The sequence below is a fragment of the Chelmon rostratus genome, chromosome 19 (assembly GCF_017976325.1).
Source record: "Chelmon rostratus isolate fCheRos1 chromosome 19, fCheRos1.pri, whole genome shotgun sequence".
Classification (NCBI taxonomy): domain Eukaryota; kingdom Metazoa; phylum Chordata; class Actinopteri; order Chaetodontiformes; family Chaetodontidae; genus Chelmon; species Chelmon rostratus.
Window position 1 is genome coordinate 20711426 of NC_055676.1, and position 27158 is coordinate 20738583.

A 27158-nucleotide genomic window follows, 5' to 3' on the forward strand; every position below is an offset into this window, starting at 1 on the left:
ACTTCACAAGACGTATGAGGTTCAGCGATGCTGCTGGCTCTGTGAGGCTGGTTTGAAGGTTTGCCCTGAGGGTGGTGCTTGTAACAAAAGGCCATTTGGTCAATTTCATGTTGATCTGGATGGATGTTGTTGATTTTGTTCACACCAAACTGTTGTTGCCATCAAATTCAGATTAGCATGTTTGTAGCTAATGCGCGCGTCAGACTGTTTATAAAGTGTAGGTCGCTTTTGACCTGGCTACAGTGTGCATTTAATGGAAATCTCAAAGTGACTCTGTCTCTTGTTTGACCTTCACTTTGTAGTGTCCCCTGCAGCAGAGCGGCTGCGCCACATACTGGGGGAGGATGACAGCACCCCAACACCCACAATATTCACTGAGATGGACACACTGCAGCACGAGGGAGGCGAATTAGAGTGGAAAGAGTCTGCGAGGTACACACATGGAAATACACACAAACACACGGAGCTTTCATTAGTTTAGGATTTGGGGTCACTTTTGATAGGATTTAGAGGTTGAGGGTTGAGACATCATGTGTGACAGGACTCTTACACTACATGTGGTTAAAGCTATGGTTTAAATTACAGAACAACATCCTGCTGGTTGACACTCCTGAACTTTCAATCAATCATTCTGTCTGTCTGTGAACAGTCTAATAACACCGCTTCAGTGACTGAATTCCAGAGCTAAACCGCTTTTTTTTCCATCACTGTAGGTGGGTGAAGTTTGAGGAGAAGGTGGAGGAGGGAGGAGAAAGATGGAGCAAGCCTCACGTCTCCACGCTGACCCTCCACAGCCTGTTTGAGCTCAGGACCTGCCTGCAGACAGGAAGCATTCTGCTCGACCTGGAGGGCTACTCGCTGCCACAGATTGTGGGTGAGTCCAGTAGAACTTCTCCACTATTGTTTCTGTGCAGCAGAACTCAACAAATCAGAACTGCTGAAAAAAAATGGATTCACTTGGGTAGACCTTGTGACAATCTAATATAAAAATATGGAAATTGATGTTTTTTTTTCTAAATATTGCTGTTCAGCATCTGTCCCTCAAATGTCGGAATGTCCTTGAACTCACCAGCGAACAGAATGGTCCCTAAATGCAACTAACAGCAAGGTTTTAACAGAGAAATTGAGCAAGTTTCAAGTGTCTGTAGTGTTTGTGCATTGTGAGGTTGACTTTGTTGTGAACTGAACTGAAACCAGTTTGGCTGCCTGGAAGGTTGAAAATCCAAGTCGAAATGGTAAACTATAGTTATTTAACCTGCAGTTAATGGTTTAATCCATGCAATATCGCCTTTATTGTTCATGTAAATTCACCTGTAACTTTTTACTGCAGATGAGATTGTGGAACGGCAGGTCACTGATGGCCTGATTCCTCCGGATCTGAAGGAGAGGATCAGCTTCGTGTTGCTCAGGAAGCACCGTCACCAGACCAAGAAACCGATCCACCGCTCGCTGGCAGATATAGGAAAGTCCTCCAACGCTGCTTCCAGTGAGTTTGTCCCCCATTTCTACATATTTTCAGCTGCCAATCAGCAATCACCATGGTAATCTAACCTAATTACACCCTAATGCTTCCTTTGTCTTCTGCCATGGTGGCCACCGCCTGTTTCGCCTTTCCTCTTATATCACCTGTTCTGCGCTCTTCGTTCTCACGTCTTCTGCTGCTGCTCTGTCAGACCGTAGTCCTCAGGTTAATCTGAATCGTAGCACTAGTTCAGCTTCTGGGATCCACCGCTCCACAGAAGACCTACGCTCTCGGCAGTCAAGCAGCCTTGGCCGCCTGCGTGAGTCTAAACACACCACACAAACACACACGAACACAAATACATTCATGCACCACGACTTCCTTCCAATGTTTACTACTACCTACACTCCAGTGGTGGAAAGTACTTTTACTCAAGTATTACACTTAGTATTTCCATTTCATGCCACTTCATACTTCTAATTCATAGCACAAGCTGCATTTGACACATTTATTTTTTAACCTGTTTGTCTGTGACTTCTCACAAAATACAGAGTTTATTTATTATCAGTCCCCTCTGAATAACTAGTCAACGTCCGAAGAAGTGAAACTATGCAGCATTTCACATAAAAAGCAAAATTAGGGAAGAATTAAAAATCAAACAGATTTATGTGTCAGTTTTTGTTTCTTTTTCCTCTCTCATTTATCATCTGATGCCCCCCTCAGATTTATCTGGAACCAGGATTTTTACTTCTAACTTTTAAAAGATCTGTGCTTCTTCCACCACTGATAAACACTCAATATTTGCAGTTATTTACGAAATTGAATCTCTTGGCTCCCACTTTTTTCATAAGCTTCTCTGCTTCGTTCTGTGTTTTTAATCAACACTGATCCCAGCTAACTCCCCGCTACTGCATGAATTCAACACTTGAGATGGCTTTGTGTGTATATATACTCACCATGAATACAGTGTGTTGCGTATAATGCGTGTTTACGTTAGAGATTTTGGTCCCATTGTGTGCACCTTTGCTAATTTCTTTCGTGAATCTATCTGGGTGAAGAGGATTATGGAAGGATTTTTTTTGGGGCTCTGTATCGTATGTTCTTTTTCTCCTTTTGTTTGATTTTTATTTGTTCCCAAATCTGCTTTGAGCGAAAAAAAAAGGAAATGAGTTGTTAAAAAATAATCCTCCTCAGAAACAACTGGTGACGCTCTAACACACGTTGTGGACAGACTTGAATGCCCTCTCTGTTGCTCCTATAACCCTTTAATTAGAGGGAACTTGCATCCTTACTCAGCTATTTCTGAATAAAAATCCACTGAAACACACTGAAACGTCTGTTTCTTCTAGATGGTGTTTTCTGTGCTTTAAATATCAAACATATGCATGGTTCATTTACAGATCCTGCCCAGAGCCGGAGCATGAATGATATTTCAGACACGCCGAGCACAGACCAGGTAACTGTTGTGTTCAGCATTTCATGTGTGTGTGTGCTTTTGCACGTTCAGCTTGTACGCATACGTCACACGCACACACAGTCAAGTCAAGTCATACTACGACTGATGGTAGCTCTTATGTATAATCTATATTATTGTCAACAAACCCCATGAAAAGACCAAAACTAACAATGTGTTAGTTTGTCTCTCAGTACTTTCTGACTTCCCACTGGTTCCTACTAGCATGTGGATACCTGACCGTGTGTGTGACTGAGTCAGAATAAACTACAGCAGGTGTGTGTTCATGGTGATAAAGGAACATGTCAGCCAGAGCAACAGTGAGGAGTCACTGATGAGTTTTTAATGGAGCTCTATGAACGGTAGCACAGGTTTCCTCCCAAGCAGAGATAACCCAGATGACCTCACTATGACCTCATCAGGGTCGTTTTCACAGACAAACCTGCTGCAGAGGACGTAAAGCTGTTTTCAAAGGGTTAAAAGCACTTGTCGTGTCAAGGAAACTCCTTTAGTTCCCTTTAATATCACATATTCTACACATTCCGTTGTGTCCGCACACATTTTGTACACTGCCACTGTGTGAGCTGGTATTGATTTGCAATCAGATAATATCTTGTTGCCTGTGGAAAAAATAACAAAGGGATTCAGTCCTGCACACAGTTAACAGATGGCATGAAGCGACACTTTTCTAAGCGTGCATCTGTGTTTCTTGTTTTGTCTTGCGTGTTGCTGCGTTTGTGTTTTATGAGAAGTTGAGCCTTGTTTTATGAGAAGGTTTACAGAGTCGTCAGAACTGCTTAATTCCTCTAATCCACACAGCCTGGTAGCTGAGGTGGGCATTTTTGTTCAGTTATGTTTGTGTGTACCTGCATGTGTGTTTGTACCACTGATTGTGTGTTTTTGTGCAGATTTTTAAGATACTTATTCTTCTGAGCTTAACTGTTTGAGCTCTCCCCGAAAAGTCCATGAAGAACATTACAGCTTCAGTCAGTAATTTGGTGTGTGTGTGTGTGTGTGTGAGAGAGAGAGAGAGAGAGAGAGAGAATGTCTTGAAAAGAACTACAAAGCAAGTCATGCATGCGACCCCTGACTGTGGTTTAATTATTTGTTCACAGAAGCTGGCACGGCACCTCCAGCGTTCTTTGATCAGCCCAATGTGCACACTCATACGTCATAAGATGTAGCACCTACAAGAGGAGGACGCATCTTCTAAACTCACTACACTATAGCTGCAGATGGAAACTAAAACTGAGCGAGTAGATTATTGTTAAATTAGTTCATAGAACAAGAGATTGAAATGCCTTGTTTACGGTTGCTTAGGACTGAGATGTTCAGAGAGAGGGAAAGAGGACCAGTTGGTGAATTGACTCTGAAAGCAGCATTAACAGATTATGAAGAGATTTTAATTTAAGCACCCACCACTCCACTGCCACGTGCTCCCTTGGTTAGGAGGAGGAGGGGTGCAGCAAAAGAGTGAAAACACAGTGTTGTGTGATTTTATATTGCAGCTAACTCCATGTGTATTTACCTAAAACTGTGGAAGTTACAGCCATGTAACGTCTTAGTGAGACTGTGATGCTGAATGTAAAGAAAACCACTTTGTAAGATGGATGAAAGTTCAGGTCAAAAGTTTGTTTGATCCTCGTGGTGAAGTAAACATAAAACCTGGCTGGAGGCTGGTGTCTGTGATAAGCTCTGTGTTGTTAGCTGTAGTGTTTGTGCAAGCCAAAGATGTCTTAAGTTACTTCTGAGGTTTTATGTTATCATTGAAATTCAGTCTTCTAGCGCACATGGATGTGATTATTATGTGAATGTAGAATACATCCAGCATTTTTGGCATGTAGGCTCTTATCTTGTCACTTTAAGTATGGATAACAGGAAGTGGGGAGCTTCCCCGCCTGAGTAGAGGTAGATCCTGGGGTGGAGGTGGAGTTTATGAAATGCTGTATGATGAGTAGGCGATAAAAAGTGACAGTAGCCGTGTTTCCATCAGCCGTATCTTTATTTTGATGAGTCGCATTAGAAAAGGTTTATGGAGACGCTGTTGTCAGACGGTTGTGGCTTTTGTTGTAGTTGTTAAAAATCCTATATGTCATTTTCTGTAAGGACTCAACTGCTGTGACTTCCTAGCAGCTCACATGAGCTAATTAGTCACCAACACAAAGTAGACATAAGACAGCTGGGGGAGGTCATCTGCAGTGCAACATGCCTCAGATTTGTGATTTCCACTCATTCTCTTCCTCCTGCTGTCTCATCTCTGCCAGCTGAAGAATAAGTTCATGAAGAAGATTCCTCGTGATGCCGAAGCATCGAATGTCCTGATTGGTGAGGTGGATTTTCTGGACAAACCTTTCGTCTCCTTTGTGCGCTTGGCTCAGGCTACGACTTTGGGAGGCCTCACCGAGGTTCCTGTGCCGACAAGGTGGGTTTCACTTGTCTCTCCCTTTTTATCTCTCTCCAGAGTCTGAGTGTCTTTGCATTCATCAGCCTCCTATTTTCTCACAGGTTTCTCTTCATTTTACTGGGTCCTCATGGCAAAACCAAGTCCTACAATGAGATTGGCAGAGCTATTGCTACGCTCATGGTGGATGATGTAAGTGACTGGCACTGTCCTCGCCCTGATACACTACACTCATACACACCTGACGTTCATTACTTTGACCTTATTTCTTTATTTGCGGTCAGCTGTTCAGTGATGTTGCCTATAAAGCCAGGGACCGTGAAGACCTGATTGCAGGTGTTGATGAGTTTCTGGATGAAGTGATTGTCCTGCCTCCTGGGGAATGGGACCCAAAAATACGCATCGAGCCTCCAAAGAAGGTTCCGTCGGCAGAAATGAGGCACGTATATTTAACCACACGTTGTAATTCTTAAAATTTCAGTCGTGGTTGATTTGGCAACACGTGTGGTTACTGATGGTTACAGCTAGTGGAGTTTAACACTCACAGACTGTATAAAACATGCTTTTAATGTGAAGCTTCAGCAGTAGGAAGTGTTTATTTAACAGTAGCATAGTACAGTATTTTTTCTGGGAATGTTGAGCTGCTGCTGTGGCTGAAAGCATTGCTATAAGAGTGGTGAACCAAAACATTAAGTATAAAAGCTGAGTAAAGCCGAGGTCAGCTGCAGATTCATCTCTGTGGGTTCTTCATGTCTCCAGATGGCCTTTCCTACCCCTGATGTCTTGTTTGGTCTCCATGTTTACTACAGGAAGTCAGTGCTGAACCTGAACGAGCTGGGTCAAATGAACGGCTCGGCCGGCGGGGCGGCTGGAGGAGAAGATGAGGAACTTCCAGTTCCGCATGAGCTTGGCGAGGAGCTGAAATTCACTGGGAGGTATGAGAGCACTGGAGAGATTATAACATATGTCACAGGGGCCGATTCCATCCTGGTTCTGTCGTTTTAACGATGTGTTCAACCACGTTTTGATAGGTTTGCAGGTGGATTGTGGCTGGACATCAAACGGAAGATCCCGTGGTATTGTAGTGATATCTACGACGGCTTCCATATCCAGTCCGTCTCTGCTGTGCTCTTCATCTACCTGGGCTGCATCACCAATGCCATCACCTTTGGCGGGCTGCTAGGGGATGCTACTGATAATTACCAGGTCTTCATAATGACTGCAACATACCCAACCAATCCAGAAACCATCCAGCTGGTTTTAGCAGCACTTTAATGGACCTCACCTCACAAGTCTTTCTGTCTGTTCTCTCTCCTTCCAAGGGAGTGATGGAGAGTTTCCTTGGCACTGCTTTAGCGGGGACTGTCTTCTGTTTGTTTGGTGGTCAGCCTCTCATCATCCTCAGTTCAACTGGACCCATTCTCATCTTTGAGAAACTGCTCTATGAATTCAGCAAGTAAGATGCACACAAGCAAAAAGCACATAGATATGTACAGTAAAAAATTAGGAAATAAGAGGTGTAAGTCCACACTTCCTCTCCTCACAGGAGCAATGGTATAGACTACATGGAGCTGCGTCTGTGGATTGGCCTTCACTCATGTCTACAGTGTTTTGTGCTGGTAATCTCAGACGCCAGCTACATTATCAAGTACATGACCCGCTTCACGGAGGAGGGTTTCTCCAGCCTCATCTCCTTCATATTCATCTCTGATGCCATTAAGAAGATGGTAGGTAACATGTTGTCCTGTGAAATTGATGAACTCCAAATGTTCAGACAGACACTTAACTTGATAAGTTGTCTGGTTTGTTTTCACAGGTTGGAGCCTTGAAGTATTACCCAATCAACCGTGGCTTCAAGCCCGACTACATCACTGCCTATAAGTGTGAATGCATCGCACCAGACCAGGGTGAGTCTTCAAACTCTTTTTTTATTTCCTTTTTCTAAGGTGCTTTTAGAAAATTATTGTTGTTGTCATCGCAATAGTAAGATTAAATATTTTGTTCATCTCAGATAGTAATAATTGTAAGTCATAAATATTTAGAGATGGAGCTGACAGATATTAGCTATTACACTTCAAAGAATATTTTTAAGTGTACATGAAGTACAGAGCTGGAGTCAGAGTGTATTTTTAAACTTTGGACTGAACGAGGCTAGCTCTTTCCCCCTGTTTCCAGTCTTTATGCTAAGCTAGGCTATGAAAGTGAGTGTTTCCCAAAATGCTGAACTATTCTTTTAATGATAGTCTGACCTGACCTGATATGACATGCGAGGTGTGATTTTAATAATTTCTGACCCCAACCCTCATATCATTAACAGCTGCATCATTTGTCACTTTATCATCATCAATATGATTAAGAACCCTTGACCCTGGCAAAATATAAGCAGGACAACTTAAGCTCATGTTCACATAAATTGTATGTGTGTTAAAGAGATATTCCAACACGATTAGATGCAAATATTTGTTCTTTGCTCTGTGATGATTTGTGTTTCCCTTCTGTTTGTGCCTCATTTTTGGATGCTTTCTGACAAAGTGAGTATGCACATGCAGACCCTGGAAGAGCATGTTTGAACACCTTACAAGTGACTGGATTAGAGGAATACACCAAAAACCTTTTTACATCCACTGACTGTAGGCTTGAAAGGTGGCTCTGAGATGTTCAACACTTCTGAAAAGTTGGACAAATTTAAAGTTCAGCAAAAGCATCTTAAGTTAGTGTTTATGAAGAGTTTAAAATCTCAAAAACTCAGCTGTTCTACTTTATCAGGACTGTGTAGGTGTGGTTTGATCAGGTCTGCTTAACAGTGTCATGGTAGCAACAGTAAAAAGCCCCAAAAATGTCTTCAGATTTTGATTTAACTGCTTCTGTGATTGGTGCATGTATTTGACACACCTTTTCTATACTACTACTACTACTATTAGTATTTGGGACCATTGAAAATCATTATAAGTGCCTTCAGTCCGAACCTTCACAGTGGAGCAGCTTTAACAGAGCCACGCTTGCACCCTGCAGGGAGTCGATACCAAAAGATTTGGCAAATATTCATTTAACATCCAACATCATTCATCAATGCAGACGATTGAGAATGGATGACCATATTATGGCTCCTTCTTCAGTGTCCTACAGCTTATGATTTTTTCCTGATCAATGTGTCACGTTACCAATCATTCACTGGGTTTTCTCTGTTTGCTCTTCAGCATCTGCGCTGGGCTTGAATGTTTCAGCTCCACTCGCAGATGATAATATGACTGCGCTGGTAAGTGATAAAAAGACATCAATCTTTGCTGTTCCTCTTTGTTAAGGTAACACTGAAGTAACTGAGTTGCATCTCCAGCTGTTTGAGGTTTTGTACCTTATGTGTTGTGATCTCACCAAGTTTGGACCATATTTGTCAAGCAAGTCAGGATAGGAAATCTGTCCTAACTGGCCAAAAATGTATGTGGTGATGTATTTCTGGTCCTACTTTTAGGAGAAGGAGCAAAAGTATTTTATTAACTTTCTTGATTTAGGAAATGACTCCTATCTGTGCTGATATTTAGGAAAGCTCTAGAGGTGTCCTGACCTAAACAAAATGGTATTTTAATGGCAAACAAAATAACAGAAAAACTACAATGCATAGCCATAATTTTTATTTTGTAGCTGTTCTCTTTTTTTGTAGATGTTCTCTCCTCAGAATAATCCTCTGTTTAAAGTCAATGTGTGAAATTCAAAGTCAAATTTAGGTGTGATTTCGAGATGGTTGATAAATACGGGCTCAGACGTGCTTTTAGACAAGTCTTTATTAAGAGTGGACCATTACAGAGCCGTGTGGCTCCTGTTCCTATGTTCTGTATTCTCTTTTCGTCTGTTATCGCTTGTCTTTTCTCTCTTTCGTGTCCACTTCTTCTCCACTCCTGAACCCATCCATTGGTTTTCCATTATCGGTCCTTTCCCAACCCCTCTTCTGCCACTTTCCTCTTCCCTTGTTCTGTCTCTGTAGTTTAACTTGACAGACCTGGACTGGAGTCAGCTGAGTAAGAAGGAGTGTGTGAAGTATGGTGGGATGCTGGTGGGGAATTCCTGTAAGTATGTTCCCGACCTGGCCCTCATGTCCTTCATCCTCTTCTTTGGCACCTACTCCATGACAGTCTCTCTGAAGAAGTTCAAGTTCAGCCGCTACTTCCCGACAAAGGTAAGACAGCAGAAAAGATCCTTCTGTTACAGGTCTCCCACCTGCAAGAAGTAAACCTGCATGTAAAAGGCAACATGCATGTAAACATCTGTACGCCACCGAGCATTTATCAGATTTCTGGTACTCTGGTACAACACAGACATTTACAGTAATACAGGAAAACAACATTCTTTTTCATCAGCAAAACAGCATCAGGTGCATGTTTCAACACCGTGCTATTTCATTCTGAAGGTACAATAACCCTGTGGAGTTAGCGCGGTTAGCAAAGGAAAGGCTAGCTAGCTTAGTCGCATCATTATGTAAATGACTTTATTTCCTCACAAATACAAACTGATTTAAAAATAGATTCAGAAACACAATAATCCATAACACTAATAAACGTGAGCAGTCATTCTGAGAGACTCGTACCTGAAAAGGTGAAGCGTTTCCTTTCCTCAGATGTCTGTAATGACTGGAGGAAGGAAACGTCTTTTGAAATACAGCTCAATGCTGCAGCACTCAGGTAACAACACTTACTGCTGCTGTTTGAGTGACATAATGAACTTAACAGGACTAAGAATCTGCAGCGTAGGCTCACCGGTGCTTTGAGCTAAATGCTAACACCTGCTACAGTGACAATGCTAACATGTTAATGTTTGGCAGATATAATGTTTACATTTAGCATCAAATACATTATTTAGTTCTGTTTGAGTAATGTTTGCTTCAGTTTTCTTCAGTTTCTTTCGTGGGATTTGCTAATGATAAAAAGATTATAGAACATCAATAGTTTCCATCCCATCCATCCATCCCTTCTATCCACACCACCACCTGTAAACCTCAATATGTGTACCAGAGTCTCCTCTGCCATGATCCCCTCTGCTCTCCCTGAATGTGCTCCAGCTCCGTAGCCTCGTCAGTGATTTTTCCATCATCATCTCCATCCTGGTCTTCTGTGGACTGGATTGTCTGCTGGAGCTGGACACCCCCAAACTGCACGTGCCCACTGAGCTCAAGGTCCACTCTTCCCTAAATACCACTTTCATCTTTCCCACCTTCCTTACATCACGACCTAGCTGCATTTATTTCCCAGAAGGATGCAGTGTTTATACATTTCTCATCAGTCATTTGATTTTGTGTTGATCAATGTAATAATTCTTTCTTCTTGTTCCTGTCATTTCCTCGTGTTTGCACCTTTTTCTTGTACTTTTGGATGTTTGTCTCCCCTCCTCACTGTTATACTACACGTCTTTATTTATCCTCCCTCTGTGTGGACGTATAGCTGAGGAAGTTAATCAGTGATTTTTCCATCTTCATGTCAATCATGTGCTTTGTGGGTCTGGATATGTTGATGGGGTTAGACACACCCAAACTGATCGTTCCAACTGAGTTCAAGGTATTTGATTTCTCACTAAATCTTTTGAATATATGTTTGAATATGTGTGTGTTTCTTACATATGACTGCCTCTGCATGTGTGTACCTGTTTCTGTGTGCATGCCAGCTTCTGTACTTTTACTTACTTTTGAATAAATTAGTTACATCTGAACACCTCCGGCAGTCTCTTCCATCCCTGCATAGTATGTTTCACTTTCACCATCATCAGTGTAGATATAAAGCATTTGATCCTATAAAATCTATGTGTGTGTCACCTTCTCTTCTTTTCACCTGTACTATACTGTGTATTTATTTTACATTATTTTTGTGTGTGTGTGTGTGTGTGTGTTCAGCCCACACGTACCGATCGCGGCTGGCTGGTGATGCCATTCGGAAAGAACCCCTGGTGGTGGTATCTGGCCAGCTCCGTTCCCGCTCTCCTGGTCACCATCCTCATCTTCATGGACCAACAGATAAGCGCCGTCATTGTCAACCGCAAGGAAAACAAACTGAAGGTTTGGAAAAACAGACGAGATAACAGACACATCAGGCCAACACGATGAACACGAGCTCATTTTGCTTTACAGGAAACCCATTTTAAAATCCCCAAAAGAATCAAAACATGATCAGACGTGACTCAGCAGCACGTCGCCATTATCACCTTCACTGGCCAACTGTTAATGGAATATCATAATCTAACCGACTGGTGTGAAGGTGCCCTCAGAGACCCTCGACACCAATCAGCTGCGGTTCTTCACCTGATTCTATTCATGTAATTCTATTAAACGGGATGCGTTTGTGATGATGTAAACCTCAAATACAGACCTGCAGCCAGATGCATAAAACAACTACATCTGTGTGTATGCGCAAAGACAGAAATATGCAGATCAGATTAATCCGATTCTTAAATCTGGGTGTTTGTCTGGTTCTGTTTTATAAAACTGAGTTGTTGTGGAACTGGAGCCTCGTTTCACTTTCCACAGTTAGATTTAAGTGGATGTAGAAACGCCCTTAAATGTCTGTTTGCATACCAATATTTGTGAAGTGCAGTCTTGCTGGTTTTGCAGCATCATTATACACAGCTGTGTATTCACAGCGCCTGTATCGCTAATTCTCACATTGAAACAGACTTTACAAAGTGCTTCACGATTCAGGATGTAATTAAAAGCTCATTAACAGGGAAATTATGTGTTGTTATTATATGTTATATCAAAATGTAAAATAAAACGAATGCTAAAACCCATCACTGATAAGTAGTCCAAAATTAAGCTTCTAAATGCTCCTGTGACATTTAACAGAAAATTGTTTAGATTGCAGAATAATAAATGAATAGTTAGCAATTATGTCAGTGCTGTGAATACCATGCATGTTTTTTGTGTATCATTTATAAATCTGGTCCCTGCGGTTTGATTTATTGAAAATAATCACAATTTGAACATCTATATTGGTCAGAAAAATCGCATCAAGATATCTTCCTTGTATTGTCTGGCCTCACAGTCACAGTTAGACTTGAATGACTTCTCACTTCCTGTCATTGTACCGAACTGCAGAAAGGCTGTGGCTACCACCTGGACCTGTTCTGGGTGGGTGTGTTGATGGCTGTGTGCTCCTTCATGGGTCTGCCCTGGTACGTAGCAGCTACCGTCATCTCCATCGCACACATCGACTCTCTGAAGATGGAGAGCGAGTCCAGCGCTCCTGGAGAGCAGCCGCAGTTCCTCGGAGTCAGGTGAGGCCATCCTGGTGCTGCATGTGTGTGTGTGTGGGTGTGTGTGTTATTTTCCACTATTAGCATTTAACGTTATATGATTGTTCATGTCCAGGGAGCAGAGGCTCACAGGTGTTCTGGTGTTCGTTCTGACCGGACTCTCAGTGTTCCTCGCTCCCATTCTCCAGGTAGTAAATGCATGAAGATTATGTGACATTTCTTTTTTGATTCACGTTACACTTCTCCTCTAATGTTGTATTTTAACTGCTGTTCTGTTTAATTCAGTTCATCCCCATGCCGGTCCTGTATGGAGTGTTCCTTTACATGGGAGTGGCCTCACTGAGTGGCATCCAGGTAGATCGAAGATGTTCATACATCAATTTCTTATTTACAGGAAGTGTAATTCACAGCAGCTCTCATTGGAAGCCCCATTTTTACTGGTGAAAATCAAACCAAACAGTAGTTTAATCTATTCAATGTCCTGTCATCTTTAATTAACAGAATACTGAGAATCAAATGTAGGAAGACTGGAGCTTAGGAAAAAAGACGCATCCAATGAAAAGAAAAGTAAATCAAATGGTGCAAACTTGAGTCTGACTGATACTGGATTTTGGAGGTTGATATTAGACAGTTTTAACAGATCTGATAATGATATCATAGCCAGTATCTACTAATATCTACTGTTTACATGAACACATAACATACACACACAGATTTGAGACTCTATCAATTGTGACCGAGATATGTGGCACAATTTTAACTGAGTAAATCCGAAGATACTCAGTCACATTAGACAGAGAAGCAGGACGTCCTCACAGTTCAAAGGTGGAACTGGAGGACTGAAAAGCAAATCATTACATTTAACCCTGTGCTCTAAATAATCACAGTTATATTGACATTTGTAGAGACTGAGAACACCTGAGAACCTGTTCTGCATCTTTCTGTTCCAGTTCTGGGAGCGGATCAAGTTGTATCTGATGCCCCCCAAACACCAGCCAGACTTCTCCTTCCTGCGCCACGTTCCTCTGAGACGCGTCCATCTTTTCACCCTCGTCCAGATCGTCTGTTTGGCTGTCCTCTGGATCCTGAAGTCCACCTTCCTGGCCATCATCTTCCCAGTGATGGTGGGTCTCATTCTGTTTGTGGTGTCTGTTTTCATTAAGGTGTCGGATATGTTGAATGTGTAACGTTTAGGCTGGAGAGGTTCAGTGTTCAGATATTAGACTAAACCAGCTGAAGGTGCAACAGTGGAAACATGGAAGCAATGACAATGATCAAATGTGACGCTAATGCCACATTCCTGTCATGTCCGTGAGACCACAGTTATATAACCGTTAATTAGCCGAGTGGGAAAAAAACCTTCTAATTAAGAGTCAGAGAAATAGCAGATATCTCAACAGATGAACTGAAGAAGTGTCGACAAACTGGTAAAGAGGCTGCAAAGCCTCCGGCAGTGGCAGTTACACCAAAATAAAATAAAATTTAACTCTGATTCCATGGATGGATGGATGGATGGATGGATTGATCCGCTAAAGGAAACTGCAGTGTTGCAGCAATTCACATGTCACAAAATACACACAGCTGACATGAGGTAGGTAAGAAAAAACACCATTTTAAAGATATACTACTACTACTACTATAATAGTATATACATCTGCATAAAACTGCTGTACTAGGTTAATGAATGAATAATTACTGGATCACTGGATCACTGGATCACTGGGACAGAGTGACCTGTTGTCTTTCCATTGTGTGTAGATTCTCGGTCTGATGGTCGTACGGAAGCTGCTGGATCTGATGTTCTCACAGCACGACTTGGCCTGGCTGGACGACATCCTGCCAGACAAAGACAAGAAGAAGAAGGAGGATGACAAGAAGAAGAAGAAGGAGAAGAAGACGGCGGAGCCAGAGAGCGACGAGGAGGTGAGGGAAATGTGGACAAGCATTGAACTAAAGGCGAGATTACAGAAACTGCCTGCCAAGCACACAGCTACTGTAATCTCCAGAGTTGGCGGGTGTGCGTCTCTTTTCTTGCTATTTGCTGGGTATTTAAATGTGTGTCTCTCCATCTGTTGTGTCGTTCCTGGGTTTGTTCTCTCGGACTAATACTGTGTGTTTCTCCTCTCTGTCCCACAGTGTTGCTGAAAAGGCACTGTACCACACTTACTTCAGTCTTTTTGTCTGTTTGTCCTCCCTTCAGTGCATCCGTCCACCTCTCCCACTGTGTCCCCACACTTTAGAAACTCTGTTAGCATCTTAATGCACTTCATGTCCTTCTTCTGCTCTCTGAAATGAAGATGCTCCATGAAGGATAAGGCTTGTGCTATTCTATTTTTGTCAACAAATCTTATTTTAAAAAAAAATAGCAAAATCAACCACGTTTGAAGGTCTGGCCACACCAGAAAGTGAAATTCATCCTCACACGGTGAGTTGATGTGGCTGTAGCTGAACATGCTAACCAGCAAGGAACATGCTGGCAAACGAGAGCCACAGTGAAACCAGAACTTCTGGGTTCTGTTCCAGCAGCAAGAAATTCAAATAATTTAAAATTCCATTGACATTTCCAACAACTTTGTGTTTCAAGCCGTATATTTACATAAGACTCTTTTTTTAATATTATCTACATAATTTATTCACATCCTCTATTTGTAGTGACCTTTAATAACAAGCATTTCCCATAATAAAAGACTGAAATATCAGCGGGACAGAGACGACTGTAAACATTTTTAGATAGCAGAATTTAAAGTTAAAGAGTTTGAAAATGACTTTAAAAGAGAGCATTGGTTCATTTTACAGATATGAACAAAGCCAAATAACCATTCTGCTGCGCTTACGGGTTTTGGATGCTAAATAAAGTCATTGTTGTTTTACTTAAAAATGTAAACTGCTAAAATCACAAAGGTTTCAACTTCCAAAAGCAACTGCTGTTAATGCCAACTTGTCCTGGAATATGAAAACTAAACCGCAGGGACGTATGAAAGAAATGCTGAACAACGTTGACTAACAGAAGCACAGAGAAGAACAGAGGCTAGCCCAAGCTAAGCACTGTCGGGGCTGTTAACTGTCGGTCAGCAGGACAGATTCACGTGTCAAAGGTCACCAAAGCTGAACTCACTTCGCTGTCTTCGATGCTGGTGTGGCCGAGCCTTTACTTTGTCTCTCAATACTGCAAACAAACAGTTGGGGACTATTTTCAGTGGTGGATTAATCTACGTTTGATGCTGTAGTGAGTGTTTCTGGCAGCAGGATGCCGTGTGTGTGTGTTTGTGTGTGTGTGTGAGTCAGAATAAACTACAGTGTGTGTGTGTTCATGGCGATGGAGGAACATGTCAGTCAGAGCGATAGTGAGGCTCACTGACGTGATTTAACAGTTTTTGGACAACAATGGCTGAAGATCATATCATTTTTTGACAATAACAAAAATCTAGAATGTAACAAGTCTTTTCCTGCAAAATTCCACTTTGTCCTGCATGCCGACTACTTCCTGTTTGTGTCACTCAGCCCAACAGCTCTGCCCCCCCTCCAGTGAAGATTCCCATGGAGGCCTTAGAGCCCCACACAGGGCCAGACCCCGCTCACATTAACCCCCCCCACCCAAAGCCAGACCTCTGAGTGTGAGTACGCCGACCCTTCCCTCCACCTCTCGTTATGTCACTTTGATTGATTGTTTAAATCTTTGATGCTCTTCACTAAATGTGACAGATGGAGTGCTAACGAAGCTTTGGCCAGATGTTGCTCGTGGCTACTTTTGCATGATGATATTTACTGTGAGATTATAGAGGGAATTTTCTCTTTAATATCCATAAAGACGTCCTAAAAACCATCAGAAGCTAAAGCTTTAGAATCGGACTCGTGTCTGCTGTGTCCGGATATTTCATTAATCAATGAACTCAATCAATCAAAGCTTGAACACATTTGGTTACTAAATCTATACATTCTTTGTCAAGTGAATTCAGTAGATTTTATCAACATGTTCACTCAGTGGCCACTTTATTAGGGACACAATCTAATGCAGTCCAACACAGCAGCTCTGCTATAAACTCAACTTTCATAAAGTTTCCGATCAGTTTTAGTTGCTGTTGTTTAAACATGTAAATTCAATCACGATTATTACTGAGGTCAAAGTTCACTGCACTACATCATACTGAGAGGTGTTTCTGAAGCTTTGTCCTGTTTACATACTTTGAGCGGGCCAGAATATTAGAGTCCGAACTTAAAACAACACCATTAATCGACCCCAAAACATTTCATTTCATTTAATCAGCACCTCGAAGACTGTCAGTCATTGTCCAGCACTCGCTTGCTGCCCTCCATCTTTACTGTTCCGCCATGTTTAACTCGGTAAACCGTGCTAAATGTTTTCAGCCTTAAAAGGTCAGCGTCCTCTCGTGTTCAGACAGAGACGTGCAACGACAGTGATAGTGGTTGTTCCGGATAACAGCAGCATCTAGTATTAAAACCAGGATGTGAAGTGATCAGAGATCTGCTGAAGCCACGATTTACTTTATATAAAAACAGGCAGTGAGCTGTTTATGTAAAACAGTTGTAATGCATGCTGTTGTACTGTGCAGGTGTACCTGATGAAGTGGCCACTGAGTGTAAATGTACGTATACAGTAATAAAAGATTCATGTAGTGGAACCCTGGACGGGGACACGCTGACATGTTTCCACTGATGCCGTCAGTGTGCTTTAGCTCCTCAGATTATTTCCTTAACTGCTAATAATCCCATGTTGAGGTGCCTGTGAACGTAGCCACTGTATTTACTGTATTAAACATGGTTCATAGTTGAATTTGATTGAAAGGTCAGAGGTCAGATCTCTGCTCTGGACCTCTAAAGATGTTGTTATCGTGTGAAGATCATGCAGCAGATTCTTCATCTTTATTATCTTTGTGTCTGTGTTTGTGCTCGACTGTACTTGTGTTTACTTGCCTGTGTACGCTTGTTCTGTTCTGTGCATGTGTTTTCTGTGTGTGTGTGTGTGTGTGTGTGTGTGTGTTTCCTTACAGGAGATGAACCCATACTCGACAGTCACGTCCGATCAAAATGAGTTAGACCGCAGGTACTGTGTGCTGAAACTGCACGTGCCCTACAGTGATCTGCTTTACTCAGCTGACACAAACACTGGCTGGGACAACAGCAGCGCCCCCTACAGACACCCAAACACAGCGTAGTTACAACAGAGGAACACACACACACTCAGCGCCGTTCTCAGCGGCTGCATCACTTGTATTTATTTGTATGTTGGAGGATGATTGTAGACATTTTATGTGGATTGTTTTTACACTGCAGGTGTGTACAGTAGAGATTATATAGGAAATAACTCGTTGCACTTGCATAGAAAGTGCTGTGCACAAAGCAGGGCATGAATTTGCCATTTGAATATGCAGTAAGCTCTATGTTCTCTAGATCAGCGGTTTTCAAAGCTGCCACTGTGAGGCCCCCCTTAGACAAATCCAGACCCCCCACAGCCTGTTTCTGCAAATTAGCACCATTAACAGTGTGCTGAGCTAGCTGTTAGCAGCTCCTGTTAGCAGTGTACAGATAATTGTCTCTGGATTTCTGCGACACTGAAGAAAACTTAAAAACGTGATGATTCTCAGGCAAGGCAGGCAGATCTGAGGAGTTTCTCTCTGGTTTCTAAGCTGATTTAAGGATGTTTATTCACGATGGACACTGGAGATAAAGATATTGTTGGAAAGTGAACGTCACCCTGAATCTAAAAATGTGTGCATCATGTCTGTGTGTTTAGATTCGACCGAGTTATGATGCAGATTACCCATAATGAATCAGCTGTAAGGATTAGAAAGTTCCTTCATGTCCTCTATGAGCTGCTTGTTTTTAGGACACCTCTGTCCCTGTCACCTCCTCCTCTCGACTCCTCGCCGTGGAGGCGCCTCACAGTTTGAAAACCTCTGCTCTAGATTGTGTCCTTTAATTGAAACACTCCTTGTAGTCCGCTGCTGCTCCTGTATTTTAATCACGGTAGTTTCGGGCATATCTAGACAGGTTGCTTTAACCACTTTTCTCTGGACGGTCGCTCGGACCTGCCGCCGACGTGAACAGCGTCTCTGGTCAAACAGTGAATCAGATGTTAGTTTCCCGCTCTCACTGTGAGCCTGAGTGCAGCTCTCAGGGTTGAACTCTCTGTCGGTTCATTATTATTCACATTGTAGTTGTGCTGCATTTCCAGCATCAAAGTTAGGAGAGAAAAATAAGCCCTTTGAATGTTTTAGAGCTTTATTCTGATGCCTGTTGTAAATATTTGGTGGCTGGGTTTGCGTCTTTGAAGGCCTTTAGTTCTTTCTTTTCAGGGAGTTTTGATGAAGGTGGAATGAGGATCTCCCCTTCGCAGATCTCATCAGTTTAGTTCGCTTGACTTGAGCAGCAGAGAGAATTGAGTCATTTATCAAGCTTAAAGGATAACAGTAGTATTATTTTATAAGTTTTTTATTGTGACAGGTGTGACAGTCAAAGCAGTGCTGTCAGTCTGACTGGAGGCCACAGGCTGCCTCTCTTCCTGTGTGACCCTTTTAAAAACCGCTGGAATATAAACTCACAGCAAAGTAAAGTGACAGAGCTCCACCCGCTGCAGCAGTGGTTGTAGTTAGTTGTTGTTCTCATATGTCGACAGTGTTTGTGTAATTACTCTCACTGCCAGAAGGGGGAGATACAAGTCCTGCACTGCAGGTTGAATATGCACAATAAATCTCGATAAATATGAATCTAAATCACCAAAGAAAACATCAGTCGACAGCAGCTGTGTCACACAAACAGACCATCAACAGATGAAGGAGAAAGAAGTAAAGAACACACATTAATATTTGTCCAATTTAAAAACTATGAGAGGGGGAGGTTGTCAGACCAGTTCTGATGTACTTCTACTTAAATACAAGTGAGATTAGCGCTAGTTAAGTGTTCTACTCCACTACACTGTTTTGACATTAGTTACTTGTTTCTCATATACATTAACAAATAAATTCTGCTGTATTGTTATAGATGATCTGTAAAGAAACTGATTAAAATTAGCTGAAACATTACAGCTACACATTAATGTATCATTAATTATATCCCAGTGGTGGAACATATTTTATTCTGAAATTGCACTCTGCATTAAGAGTACTTTTACTCTTGGTACTTCAAATATATTTGAATGCTAATACTTTCATATGTATAAATATTAACCTGCAGTGAGGCCGACAGTCGGAGCTTTAAACTGTGTGAAACACTTCGTACAAGTTTTTAAAGGCAAAACCAAATAAATACAGCTGATGAATAAAAATTAGGCCGATGTTACCCTTTAGCCACCTTGTTGTCCTGATGGTTGACTTTGATTTCTGTACGAGGGGATTCATCATGGCAGGATTTTGGTTGTTTCTTTAGAAAATATGTTTCTCATTTACTTCTTGGCTGGAGTGTGAAAGCACTCGTCGCCTCAGAGCTCATCGTTTTTCAGCCGCTGTCCTCTCTGTGTGCTAACATGTGATCCTGTTTACCTGCTCACACCTGGCAGAATACACTGAAATACACAGAACAGCTGGTTAATTCACCTCTACTGGCCTGTAATTACTTACATGTATGAAAGACATCTTTTGTATATTTCAGTGTAATAGCAGAGCAGAATGACCATCACAGAGCTCACGAGGACACATTCAGATGACTAAAAGAAATAATCACATTTCAGAAGCTGGAACCAGTGAATATTTATAAAATGACTAATCACTATCAAAGTAACTGATTAATTGACTAATCGTTGCAGCTCAAGCATAATCGGACTGACAGCGAAGGTGATTGGTTAATCCTACGCCTAGAGGACGTATGAAGGGACATAAAGCGATCTGCTGTTTCTAAACATGGCTGAGAAAAACCTTCTGATTGATGCAACAAGCTGCTTTTCTCTCCTTCCACTTCCTGCCACATTGAGAAACTCTGCCGTTCCGTTGCAGCTGCGTTTGAAGAACAGCGCCCTCTGCAGACATTTAACGCGCAGCTTTGAGGCTCAGCAGAAATCAAAGTGTTTCCCATGTAACACGCTGCACCTTCAATGAAGAAAGACAAACAGGAACATTCCCCTTTTTTCAATGAGTGCTGCCATTTTGTGTCTTTCTGAGCATGTGAACAATTCGTTCAGTTTCCAGTCGATTAAGTACATCCAGCTAAAACGAGTGCAGCCTAATAACAACAGTCCTGTAATTAATCCTCCTTTATAAAGGTCATAATGTTTACACCCCAAAACAGGCTGTTTTTCTGAGCTACGAGGTTCTCACGGGACAGCCACGCTCCATACATATGATAATCTTATAGAATATGATGCATCGCTGTAGATTAAACCAGCCAACAGTATATAAAGTAGATCAAATGAGCTCAAGCTGAAACATCTACAGCAGTAAAATGCAGCATTAATGCAGCAGGAATATTAATCCACAAGCATCAGATATGATAGAGAAACACTGACAGGAACATTTTACTGCCACATGAGTACTTTTACTTTAAGTTAAAAAGATTCCTGTGTTAGACTGCGTTAAAGTATCTGTCTGTACTTTATAAACTGGAAACTGAATGAGTGTGTGTGTGTGAGATGACCTGTAACCTGCCCGGTTCCACCACTGTTCCTCAGCATCACTCTGCACCTGAAGATCTCCTGTCCCCCCTCACCTGCCCACTCCCAGACGAGCCTTGGCCCCGGGGACCCTCTGTCGCTCCCTCCTCCACGCCAGCCCGTGCCCCAGGTCAGCATCCAGGTGGAGTCAGACTACGAGGAGTCTGGCCTCTACTCCAAACATCGGCACCGCCTCTATCCCCCTCGTGACCTGCCTCCACCTGGAGTTCACGGAGACTTTCACCGAAAACTGCATGCTCACTTTGCCGACTCGTGTGCTGAGACCGTTCTGTAGAGGTGGAGGGTGGGGGTCACGGCTGTGACCTCATAGCACTCACACACACACACACACGGAAGGTGCAAAGTGTTGCATACTGATTAGAATCTGCCAGATTCCTCCATGTGTCAGTTTTTAGATCCTGATCAGCAGACAGATTTCTCTCAGTTATACCACCAGTGTGCTCTCAGCTTACAGCCCTGAAACACAAACCAGCTTCCTGTAGAGAGGATGAGTAGCTGCAAAGAAACAACCAAAATGTGCTCCTACATGCTTGATCCCACTCTGAACTTGTTAGCATCCCTTCTGTTGCTCATGATTTGTTCGCACGGTACAGCAGCGGGTGATTTACACTGTTTATGTGCATTATGGATGTGAAGCCCTGAAACTAATAAAACAGCATTTAAATCTGTTCACTCTCTTCTGGTCTGTTCTGACTTGTGTGTCCTATTTAAGTGAATCAAACAGGATTCATTTTGTCGCAATAAATGCTGCTTGACTTCAACATGGAAGACTGCAGTGGTGAAAAGTAACTAAGTACATTCACTCAAGTTCAGAATTACAACTTTTAAGTATTCAATATAACTTGAGTATTTTCATTTTCTGCTGCAGTACACTTCTAACCCACTGCATCTTTGATTCAGAATACAAATAGCAAATGATGAATCATTACAGGTTAAATCTCGATTGATCCTCAGCAGAAACTCGGAAGTGACCCATCAGTTCATGAAGTCATTAAAATGAGGTCCACCTTTGACAGCTGCAACATTCAAGTGATTAACACACAAACATCTAAATTGAACAGAAATGAGCACTTCTGCAAGAGGACTACTTTTACTATGTAACATTAACAGTATTTGTACACTGTGGTATGACTAATTTGCCTTTGATCATGTTGAAACATCAAACTGGTTTCTGATGAAAACTAGTTGATGAACAGATCTGGATCTAAATCACCAAAAACCTCAGTTTTGTACTGAGAAACATGAGCTCATACTGTGGAAAAGTTAAATCGAACCACATCAGTACTGTGACTAAACACAAACTTACTCTGTTGTGTACATTGTAGAACTAATGTTAATAACACATCTGTATTAATGACAGAAACAACCTGAACCAGCTAGAATCATCTCATTTCCCTACAATAAAAAAATAAAATGACCAGGTGACAGTTAAAGCCATTTTATTAGTTATGAACACTGTAACAGCAAGAAGTCATGAAAACAACTGCTTCAATCACATTTGTGTATTTTGTCACAAAATGACCTCAAATTAGGTTCTAGAAGCCAAAGAGCATCAACGGTCAGCCAAAGCAGACAAAAAGCAAAGTGAGATCATTAAAAGTCAAACAAAAAAGTCAGGAAACTTAAAAGAAAAAGGAATGACTGATAGCTGATCAGGAGTGATCCAAACCCTGGAATAAATGGTGGGTATGTGGAGACATCTGAACAGAAGCAGATCAGTTTCCTCCTCTCAGACGGAGCACAAGATGGAGAGTGGATTCTTTCTGAATGTTGTAGTCGGAGAGGGTGCGACCATCTTCCAGCTGCTTGCCAGCAAAAATCAGACGCTGCTGGTCAGGAGGGATGCCTTCCTTATCCTGGATCTTGGCCTTCACATTCTCAATGGTGTCACTGGGCTCCACCTCCAGGGTGATGGTCTTGCCAGTCAGGGTCTTGACAAAGATCTGCATACCTCCCCTCAGACGCAAGACCAGGTGGAGAGTGGATTCTTTCTGAATGTTGTAGTCGGAGAGGGTGCGACCATCTTCCAGCTGCTTGCCAGCAAAGATTAGACGCTGCTGGTCCGGAGGGATGCCTTCCTTATCCTGGATCTTGGCCTTCACATTCTCAATGGTGTCGCTGGGCTCCACCTCCAGGGTGATGGTCTTGCCAGTCAGGGTCTTCACGAAGATCTGCATACCTCCCCTCAGACGAAGCACAAGATGGAGGGTGGACTCCTTCTGGATGTTGTAGTCGGAGAGGGTGCGACCATCTTCCAGCTGTTTGCCAGCAAAGATTAGACGCTGCTGGTCCGGAGGGATGCCTTCCTTATCCTGGATCTTGGCCTTGACATTTTCAATGGTGTCGCTGGGCTCCACCTCCAGGGTGATGGTCTTGCCAGTCAGGGTCTTTACAAAGATCTGCATCTTGACACTGTTGAGAGAAAACTTTCTATTAATGCGTCATTTCCACACTATCATTTAGGAAGACCCGAATTTGTCAGTTTACTGACGTCCACAAACAGACCACAGCTGAGCACTCAACTGAGCTGGACAGGCACCATTACAACACCCAGCTGTTAACGCCTCATCAATCCAATCACAACTTGCTGAAATAGCTGATAACTTGGTTCATAAAATGTCAGAAAGTTATGAAACACTCGTCCAAAAGCCCAGGGTGACATCTTCAAAATGCTGGACTGAGTCCAAGACCAGATGTTTATTCAGCTCAGACAACTGAAAGCAGCAGAGTCGTGTTAGTGAAGAGGAAAGTCCTTCATTTCTGCATTTAAAACTGACCAATAGGTAATCCGTTAGGTGATTTTCATGCATTGAATTTTCAATGAATTGACGGATTAAAATAATTCGTCGATGCTGGACTTTTACATTTACCGTAACTAAAAATCATCGAGCTAGCTATGTTGTTTGCTAACAGTTAACGGTGGGCCGGCGGCTTCGGTTACAGCAGTCACTTTCTGCTCGAAGCTTCGTTAAAATAAAAAAAAAATACTCAGTTTAAAAACGGCTTACTAGAAGAGCCACGCAGCTGCTGTTGTTCGGTGACTCAGCAAAGTTAACCAGACGTTTCGTATTTTGTGAGTCGACCAGGTGAGCAGGCTAACAGTGGATGAAGCTGCGACGCTTGCATTTCTAAAGTAACCGTATGTCGCAACAAACGGTCGACGTATATTTTGACACCGAGTTCTCAACTATTCTAACTCTCATAGTTAATGTGTCGTTAACTGACTGGATTTAAAGTTGAATTGTGATTTAAGCGAATGCTTGGCGACGATTTCTTCCGGTAGGCCCAGGCTAGCCTTGTTAGCCAGGAAAGCAGCTGACGTAGCTAGTTATTGATTCCTTTTTTTTTTTTCACCAAAAACGGTCGCTTCAACACACAAAACATCAGAGAACGATACATATGACAAAATAGCCTAAACCTAAACATGGTGACTGTTACTAAAAACACTCAAACTACTTACAAGCAAATTGCTCCCACCGGTGTTCGTCACTCCGTTTGCTGAATACTGTCAGATTTTAACGGACAAAAGCAGCGGAGGGGTTTATATAAACAACAATGTAATATCCTTCCGCTGTCCCGGCTGGTGGAACTATAAACTCTGGTTATCTACAAGCACACCAAAATTAGTTTGTAATCAATTAAACAAAAATGTTATTATTATCAACACAATAATAGTTTTCATGGGGTGACAGGTAGTGTTTTTACAGCAGAGTGAGGGTGAAAAATGAGCGTTCTTGGCCTGCGCGGATGTATACATGACATATATGTGAAGCTTTCGGCAAACAGGAAACAGTTGGCAGTAGTGATGACAAATATGATATTTTAAAAAACAATATTGTTGTTGTTATTTTCATTGTTGTTGTTATTTTTGTTTCTAGGACTTGCACGTTTTACCTTTTTAAATCAGAGGAAATTACAAAAACCTATTTCCAAACACAGAAGTTCCCCAGTTCCACACTCAGCCCAAATACAGAAGCAAGAACTGTCACCTAAAATATAGAAGCAAATTTGTATAGTGAATACAAAATTGGTTTTATAATGTGGACAGAATTCAGTCAAAACTGTTAAATGTTATATTTTATGACTGAGATTCCAAATACAACATCAAGGATAAGAAAAGGAACAATAGCAAGAGTGTTTCTGGTGACTCCTGGAAGAGAAAGGAAATTATTTTAAAAGGACAAAATATCCCTTTAACCATCACTCTGCTGTGGATTAACGCAGATATTCATACAGACGAAAGATTTTTGACCCTCTGATGCTTCTTCTAGCACCACCATAGGGTTCACAGGTGTGATTTTGAGTGAAATGTCTCAATAACTGTTAGATGGATTGCCATGAAACGTGGTTTAGATACTAATGCTCCCCTCAGGTAGAATTCCAGCACCATCGCCTGACATCTGACATCTGACATCTTTTCCCAGCAAGAGACCCCTACCTTAGCTACCACATGACCTTTAACCTTTGTGTCAACCCTCATTATTATTCTGTCCTGAACCTGAACAACACTGTCTGTACATCTAATGGCTAACTGTGGAGGTTATTCGGCTCACCACTTGTTATCGAGTGCTTCCTCTTTCTAATTGTCTTTTGATTTCAGATAATCTTTAACACAACATGTTGTCTCAGGTGTATTCTCTCTCTCCTGCAGTCCAGCTTGGTTCAAATGAGCTGACATTTTCAGATTCACCACTGAAGAAAAAAAAAAATCTAAATGCCAGCTTCAGTTTGAGGCTTTTTGGAGCCACATTTTAAACTTGTATTATGAAAATATATAACCAGGGCAAACGTGAGCGCAGAAGTTTTGTTTGACATGTTTGCAAACACGATGAATGCTTTTACTGAGTCACTGAACCTGTATGAGTTCACTGATTAATACGCTCCAGTAGTTACTGTTGTAACAGCTGTTCTGAGGTGAGCGTCCAGCTTATTGAGCCTGTGCATGTTTGTGTGTGACTCAGTTCATGGATGATCTCCTGAGCCAGTTCATCCACCTCTGCAGCTCTCCGTCACAGAGACGTTCAGAGACTGTTAGCAGTCAGGCCTGCTTTAAATCAGTGTCCACACCTGGTTTCACCTTCAACTACCAAACACAACGCAGTACTGTCCTGAGTCAGACCTGTCAGTCCAAACCACGACAGACACTCTGATCTGCTCCTGACAGCACTGCGACCACCGACACAATACAAGTGTTCAAAGTGCTACATAAGTAAAAGTACACATGTACTCTCAGATTCATCCAGTAAAAGTACACATTCTGCAGTAAAATGTCTCCTGATCTCTGATTCTGTGTGACATTATTAGATTGTTAATACTGACGCATCAGTGTCAGAGCAGCATGTTACTGTTGGAGCTGCTGCAGGTGGAGCTACTTTCAACTACGTCATGTACAGCTAGTGTAGGGGTCGGACCCCTGCAGAGGGTCACCAGATAAATCTGAGGGGTTGTGATGTTTATCAGCCAGGTCCTGCTGAGCAGTGGTGTGATGATGGTGTAGAAAGGACTCCACTGATACTGAGTTAAAGAAAACTTTATTAACAAGCAGTATCAGATCAGATGCCGGCCATCGGAGAGAGCTTCAGGGTCAGATCAGAAAACTCTGTTCTTAACGTACAGACAACACAATATATAGCATGACGGTTTGTCTAACTCCACCCATATCTTTCTTATCTCAAAGACCAGACCATGCTCTGGGCATTGTCCCTCTGATGAATGTTCTCCTTTGGACAATCTATATCTATGGGCATTGTCCCACAAACATTACCTCCTCTGGTTTCTCTTTTCTGATCTGACCCTACGTGGCCTCACATATCACAACTAAGAGTGGTCTACATTCCAAACATCAGTTTACCCCTGATCATGCTTAATCTGACGTTGATCTGATGTTTGATATTTGATTGATCTGATTATATACCTCAGTTGTCAGATGATTAATGGGAAAGAAGAAAAAACAAAGTTCTGATACTCAAACCTGTTTTCAGCTTTTTTTTTG

General features: G+C 42.1%; 2 protein-coding genes across 2 annotated transcripts; one reads left to right on the plus strand and one right to left on the minus strand.

Annotated features, from left to right (window-relative positions):
- The first annotated feature begins 354 nt into the window (after window positions 1-354).
- On the plus strand, window positions 355-21241 carry slc4a5b (solute carrier family 4 member 5b). The gene is made up of 25 exons (XM_041960869.1): window positions 355-432; window positions 714-874; window positions 1331-1486; window positions 1674-1781; window positions 2863-2918; window positions 5180-5337; window positions 5421-5508; window positions 5601-5755; window positions 6126-6251; window positions 6348-6522; window positions 6639-6772; window positions 6863-7043; window positions 7133-7223; window positions 8514-8572; window positions 9296-9487; window positions 10367-10480; window positions 11192-11353; window positions 12389-12567; window positions 12662-12734; window positions 12832-12900; window positions 13497-13670; window positions 14305-14469; window positions 16048-16160; window positions 17556-17608; window positions 21164-21241. Exons 1-23 carry the CDS (start codon window positions 380-382, stop codon window positions 16156-16158), a joined length of 2940 nt encoding a protein of 979 aa, XP_041816803.1. The 5' UTR covers window positions 355-379; the 3' UTR covers window positions 16159-16160; window positions 17556-17608; window positions 21164-21241.
- A 1347-nt stretch (window positions 21242-22588) lies between these two features.
- Window positions 22589-24746, minus strand: LOC121622701 (polyubiquitin-B). The gene is made up of 2 exons (XM_041959624.1): window positions 24627-24746; window positions 22589-23578 (listed from the first exon to the last, which is right to left on the minus strand). The coding sequence occupies exon 2, from the start codon at window positions 23569-23571 to the stop codon at window positions 22882-22884; it is 690 nt and encodes a 229-aa protein (XP_041815558.1). The 5' UTR covers window positions 23572-23578; window positions 24627-24746; the 3' UTR covers window positions 22589-22881.
- Window positions 24747-27158: the final 2412 nt, after the last annotated feature.